Here is a 6,000-nt window from a genome sequence, read left to right as displayed (position 1 = left end):
TTAAACAAAGTTTTTCAAGGTAGCCTACTTTTACATTTACATTTAGGTTGTTCCAAGCATCTTGGAGAACTTACCACAGTTGATCTTTTTAGTATTAAGTCTGCAATGACTATTATTCTGAATCCAAGACTGACTCCATGATGTTGAGACCAGGACTCTGTGAGGACCATATACCATCTGTTCATCTTGTCACTGAAGATAGCTCTTTATGAATCTGGCTGCATGTTTGTAGTCATGGTCAAGCAGCAGAATGAATTTGGGACCAATCAGATGCATGATGGATAAGAACCTAAACATCTAAAAAGCCAAAAATCTTTGCACAGTATTGTGTATTTTCTACTTGGAAACTAATAGCACTACTGATACTCTTAAAATCAGTGTCCAAGCAATTATGGACTGAGGTCGGTCTCAACAATTCAGGAGCTGATGAGGATTGTTGTCAAAGCGCATATTTTAACCAGTAGATGGCGCAAATTTTCGCTTTTCTGATTGCACTAAAGACAGACAGCAAAAGGGATCTTTAACAATTTGAAGAAATCATTTCTCATATTCGTAGAATGTTGCACTATAGTTTTTACACGTGAACCACAGAAGCTAATTGTGCTGTACTTTTGAGTTTTCAGCAAACCAGGATGGACTGACATCCTGCAGGATCGTCCACCGGACCGGTTTCCTCATCACATGACCCACTCAGATCTGCGCCTGTGGACATCCGCAAAATGGAGGTGAGGTGCTCTCAAATGTTGCAAATTAAATCCGGGTGTATTTGTAATGCATTAAAGCCACTGTTGCTCGTTAACATATGTACCACATTAGCAAAGGCATGCACTGTGTTGTATTGTAATGTGCGTTTTTTGCAGCGTAAACAGAGCTCATGAGTCAGCGCTGCTCACGTCAGCTAACGCTGCAGCTAAGCTAATGGTGGTCAAATTCAGTACAAGCTAACAGGGTGGTGTTAGCACCAGAGAGCTCTGCATTGGATTTCGGGTACTTTTCACATGAACATCACTTGTTGTGGCGAATGCATTAATGTTTGTTTATGTTATTGATGAATTTATTTTTGGAAATATCACAGTGTTAAGCCTGCTGTTTTTCTGGAGTAAACTAACGGTAGCTGCTAAACCTGACGAGGCCGATCAGGCTAACTCAGTCCGTCGTAACCGGGATGTGGGCCTCAACCTGGTGATTCTATGCTGTGATATAATATATATATATCAATTAGTGTAGAAAATTAATGTCTGTGCACTGATTTTGTTTGCCCACCTAATCATGCATCATAATATTGTTCAATGTAAGCTTAGCCTGTCGCCACATCAGGAGTAACGTCACGGCCTGGTACTGATACAGTCATCAGGATGTGGTGACAGATACTTGTGTGTATTACCATTTTCCAACTGCAGGAGTACTGTAACGATATGTAAACACATTGAAGTGTTTCTCCAAGTTGTACCCTGTAACACAATTAACCGATACAACTACATTTATTTTCTCATTTTGTCTTTATAGGACCGTGAAGCTAAGGAACCTGAGCAGCTCAGAAAGCTGTTTATTGGAGGTCTGAGCTTTGAAACCACGGAGGAGAGTTTACGGGCCCATTTTGAACAATGGGGAACGCTCACGGACTGTGTGGTATAAAGCTTTATAATATAATAAGAACACTTAATCATTACTAAATCATAGACATATCTACACACCTCTGAAGGTGTTGTCACTAATCCTATGTATGATGTTATTGTTTCTAGGTGATGAGGGACCCCAACAGCAAGCGATCAAGAGGGTTTGGCTTTGTAACGTACTCCTCTGTAGTGGAAGTCGATGATGCCATGAAAGCAAGGCCTCATAAAGTAGATGGCCGAGTTGTTGAACCCAAGAGAGCCGTCTCCAGAGAGGTAAAAAAAAAAAAAAAAAAAAAAAACCCAGAGCAGAAGGCAGATACTAGATTAATGTTCATGTTTGGTGTGTGCTCAGTGATCCTTTGTGTTTCAGGACTCCAATAAACCAGGTGCCCATCTGACAGTGAAGAAGATCTTTGTTGGTGGTATCAAGGAGGATACTGAGGAGTACCACATCCGGGAGCATTTTGAAAAATATGGAAAGATTGAATGCATTGACATCATGGAGGAACGCTCCACTGGGAAGAAGAGAGGATTCTGCTTTGTCTCTTTCGATGACCATGACACTGTTGACAAAATTGTTGGTATGTGATTGTTTAGACTTCAGAGGTAACTTGGTTGTTAGGAAAAATCAAGCAGTGGTATGAAAGTACATTGTTTTTTCCCTTTTTTTTCTTTACAGCCCAGAAGTTCCACACAATCAACTTCCACAATTGTGAGGTCAGGAAAGCTCTCTCAAAGCAGGAAATGAGTGCCATATCCAGTAACAGGGGTAAGCATTCATCAAATGCAACATTAAGTTATGCTTACTCTTTTTGTAAATATTGTATGCAGCTGACTTTTTATTGCGGTATTAAGCATCTCTAAAATGACACCATTCGTTATATTAGGCCGGAGTGGAGGATCTGGAAACTTCATGGGCAGAGGTAGTAATTTTGGAGGTGGTGGCAATTTTGGCCGAGGTGAGTATTCGCGTGTCAGATGAAAGTGACTCTGGCCTTAAACGTACTTATGCAGATACATTTGATAATGATGTTCATGTGACAAACAGAGTTCCCTGCTCAAAGTTTCGCATCCACACTGAAACAGCACAGTAAAACACTTTTATGTCCTCTTTCGTTTTTCTCTTTTTACAATGTTGGAATGCAATCAAGTAAATGCCGCATGGTCATAACCATCTAGCAAAACTGGCTACTCAGCTTGGCCTGGTCAGGCTACAATTCTGGTCTCTTGGCTTAGAGCACTTGCTTTCAGTTTGGCTAAACTTTAATTGAGGTCTTATCAGACAATGGGAGCACAGAACAGTGTTGATTGAGGTTCATAAAAGTTACTTGATAACAGGGGCTAACCATAGTATCTCCGGGACTTGTAGGTTTATTCTCACGCAATTGTCGGACATACAGACAGATTTTGGTGACGGCCTATGTAGGGTCATCAGCCGAACTGACATGCAAAACAAGTGGTCACAGGCTGTGAGGTGAGAGAAGTTTGTCTTTTTTAACTTTGCCCCTATGCAGAATTATGTAGGTTGTGAAATGTTGACAGTCATATGTCAGCATTTTTAATCTACTCTGTTGTCCCATGCAACTTCAACACAAGACTGACATTGTCAAATGTATCTGCTCTACAGTACATCTTTTAAAGCTTGATTTTTGGACAAAAGCCCAGAACCATGGGAGAGATTGTTTTTCAGATGAACAGACATTAGTTTGGACATGGTCTCACTTGTGACGTAAAGAAAGCAATCACTGTTGTCATGAATAATATATTTTACACTCCTTGTTTTTTAGGTGGCTATGGCGGAGGAAGAGGTGGTTATGGAGATGATTTTGACAATGGTGAGCTGTTGTAAAATGTATCTTTCTGCAGTCTGTAAAATGTAAAAAAGTCGCATTTTAGGAGTCTCAAGTCACAAGGACCATTGATGTTAAATGGGTTTAGTGTCTTTGTTCACTGAAAATCAATTATTTTCTTTTAGTTAATACCATCCAGTTATATGAGTACATCTTTTCATGGTTTTTCACTATTAAAGGTCCAGGAGGAAATTATGGTGGTGGACCAGGTTATGGAGGAGGCCGAGGCGGCTACGGAGGTGGTGGTCCAGGGTATGGCAACCAGGGAGGTGGATTTGGTGGCAGCTGTGATGGCGGCTACGGTGGTAATGATGGAGGTAAAAAAAAATTTAATTGACTCCAGAATTCCATGTATTGAATTAAGTGCTAGATTTAACACCTGGAATCAAGCCTTGCCTTAAAATTAACACTCACATCTTCAGGTTACGGAGGGGGTGGAAATTACAATGACTTCGGAAATTATGGTGGACAACAGTCAAACTATGGTCCCATGAAGGGAAACAACTTCGGTGGTAGAAACTCGGGTGGTCCCTATGGCGGTGAGTTTTACCCTCCAGTTCAATGTGTCACAATCAGACCTCAAAATGCCACATTCAGTAACATAACATAATCATTTCTCCTGAAGAGTAACTTCAAATATTTTGTGGTGACCAATCCTATACCTCAGGTGGCTATGGCTCTGGTGGCGGCGGCGGAGGTGGCTACGGCTCGCGGCGGTATTAATTATTTCATGTTTTGGTAAGTTGCATTCAGTTCCACATCACCCTCGTAGCACAGTACAGAGTGAGCCCATGAAAGTGCAGAATAACTATTTGTTCTATCCTGTATCCATTCAACAGGCTTCAGTTCTTAGCAGGAGAGGCGAGGAGGTGAGCAAAGGAATTGTCAGGAAAGCTGCAGGTTACTTTGAGGCAGTCATCTGAAAGCATTAGAGGAACACACAAGTCAGACATTACTGCAGCAAGAAGGACTGTGTACACAAAACATGAGTGCAGATGATACCCTTCCCTAATTGTGATAGATGTTTCCCTACAAAGAATTTTTTCCTTTTGTGCGTCTGAAGTGTGTGTGTATTGTGCCTATGGTATCAGGGGTAAAAAGTGAATTGTTTTTTTTATCTAAAGTCAGTTCTTTATATCTTTATTTTTCTTTTTCTTTTTTTTTATATCGGTTAGTTTTCTGCTGGCCAATTAATCTTTTGTCTTTTAACCTGGTTTTTGTCAAATAGTATAGTTGTATCAGGCCCTCAGATGAGCTAGAATTACACTATTTTTTCTTTCTGAAGTTATTATGATTGCTCAAGTGTCAAGTGTATTTTGCTTTTTTGTATGTGAAGCACAGTATGTAAATCATTCGTAGTACCAGTGTCAACCAATATAAGCAGTCTGGATTAGAATTAAGGGAATCCCTCACTCTTCCTGTTCCCAGCAAACCGAATTCTAGATTGTTCAAATATTTTGATTAGTAGAAAAAGACCGAATAAAATTGTGTAGTAAAGTAACATGAGGTTCAGTGCGTCATTGGTTCAGAAAAAGATTAAATGAGTTATTAATTTATCTGTTGCCTGCTCTTTGTGACTGTGAAGTTTAGAAAAATCAGCCTGTCCAGAACTTTCTCCTGAGTGAATGCAGTGTAAATATATACTGTATGTATTTACTTGTATCAGGGTCAATGACAAGGGAGTTTTGGGTAGTCCTAGGGGAAGGGCCCATACACCACATATGCCAGTGTTGAGCAAGTAGGATTATAACAGCCACAAGCACCTGCAGTTGGGCCCTCAGCGTCGCTAGTGTGGAAGATTGCAGATGACTGTCAGACAGGACGTCTTCAGCCCCAGCACAGTGGACCAGTCAGCATTTTGAGAGAGAAGGGAGAAGGCAGCATCGAGCACAACGCCCATGGAGGAAGCTTGCAGTGTCGTGCCTGGTAGTGAGCATCTATCTCTCTTTCAAGGCTAGCTAAACCCTCCAGCAGCTGGTGCTAGCGAAGAAAGACTAGTTCCTGGACACATTGGAGATCCTGTTGAGTCAGAGATACTTCAGTTTTACCAGCAAATGCTAGATTTCAGACATTAACAAGAAAAGGGAGTGAGTATTTCACAAAAGCTGACTTAAGAAGATGGAGCAGGTAAGAGTAACCACTTTGCTTGATTTACAGATGTGGAAAGAGGCATTCTCTTCTTGCTGAAAATCTGTAAAGACCTGATAACATGGAAGGTTCTGGATGGGTAAGACTTTTTCAAAATATTATCCAAGGCTGCTCATATTGTAATCTAACAGTGCATATGGTGATTATACAAGGTGGAACAGTCTTTTAAGGTAAACCGAGCAGATAACATCCAGCATTGTTCCACTTTGACTAGAATCGGCCTTTCACCACACTGCTTGGTATACCTTGAAGGCAAAATATGTTGTTTTAATGTTTTATTATCCTTTTACTCTTAGCCAATTCTGGTAATCTTCTTGATTAATTGCTTGGCTTATAAAATGTCAGAAATTAGTGAAAAATGCTGATCACAGTAACGAGCACAAGAT

At 40.5% G+C, this 6,000-nt stretch overlaps 1 protein-coding gene across 2 annotated transcripts; it reads left to right on the top strand.

Annotated features, from left to right (window-relative positions):
- The first annotated feature begins 569 nt into the window (after nucleotides 1-569).
- On the top strand, nucleotides 570-5,022 carry hnrnpa3 (heterogeneous nuclear ribonucleoprotein A3). Of its 2 annotated transcripts, XM_056388908.1 has the most exons (11): nucleotides 571-725; nucleotides 1,507-1,629; nucleotides 1,743-1,889; nucleotides 1,987-2,197; nucleotides 2,296-2,385; nucleotides 2,504-2,575; nucleotides 3,404-3,451; nucleotides 3,646-3,783; nucleotides 3,889-4,005; nucleotides 4,134-4,204; nucleotides 4,306-5,022. In XM_056388908.1, exons 1-10 carry the CDS (start codon nucleotides 720-722, stop codon nucleotides 4,187-4,189), a joined length of 1,008 nt encoding a protein of 335 aa, XP_056244883.1. In that variant the 5' UTR covers nucleotides 571-719; the 3' UTR covers nucleotides 4,190-4,204; nucleotides 4,306-5,022. The 2 variants fall into 2 exon arrangements, with proteins under 2 accessions (XP_056244884.1, XP_056244883.1); XM_056388909.1 differs by lacking the exon at nucleotides 2,504-2,575 and having other exon boundaries at nucleotides 570-725.
- The last annotated feature ends 978 nt before the right edge of the window (nucleotides 5,023-6,000 follow it).

This window comes from Seriola aureovittata, chromosome 11, assembly GCF_021018895.1.
Source record: "Seriola aureovittata isolate HTS-2021-v1 ecotype China chromosome 11, ASM2101889v1, whole genome shotgun sequence".
Taxonomy (NCBI): domain Eukaryota; kingdom Metazoa; phylum Chordata; class Actinopteri; order Carangiformes; family Carangidae; genus Seriola; species Seriola aureovittata.
This window is presented reverse-complemented; position numbering and strand designations above follow the sequence as displayed.

Bases quoted from the DNA above. Each gene is read 5' to 3' on its own strand.
- hnrnpa3 (XM_056388908.1), top strand. The intron at 1,890-1,986 runs GTAAAAAAAAAA...TTTGTGTTTCAG, and splicing joins AGAGAGCCGTCTCCAGAGAG to GACTCCAATAAACCAGGTGC. The intron at 2,576-3,403 runs GTGAGTATTCGC...CTTGTTTTTTAG, and splicing joins TGGTGGCAATTTTGGCCGAG to GTGGCTATGGCGGAGGAAGA.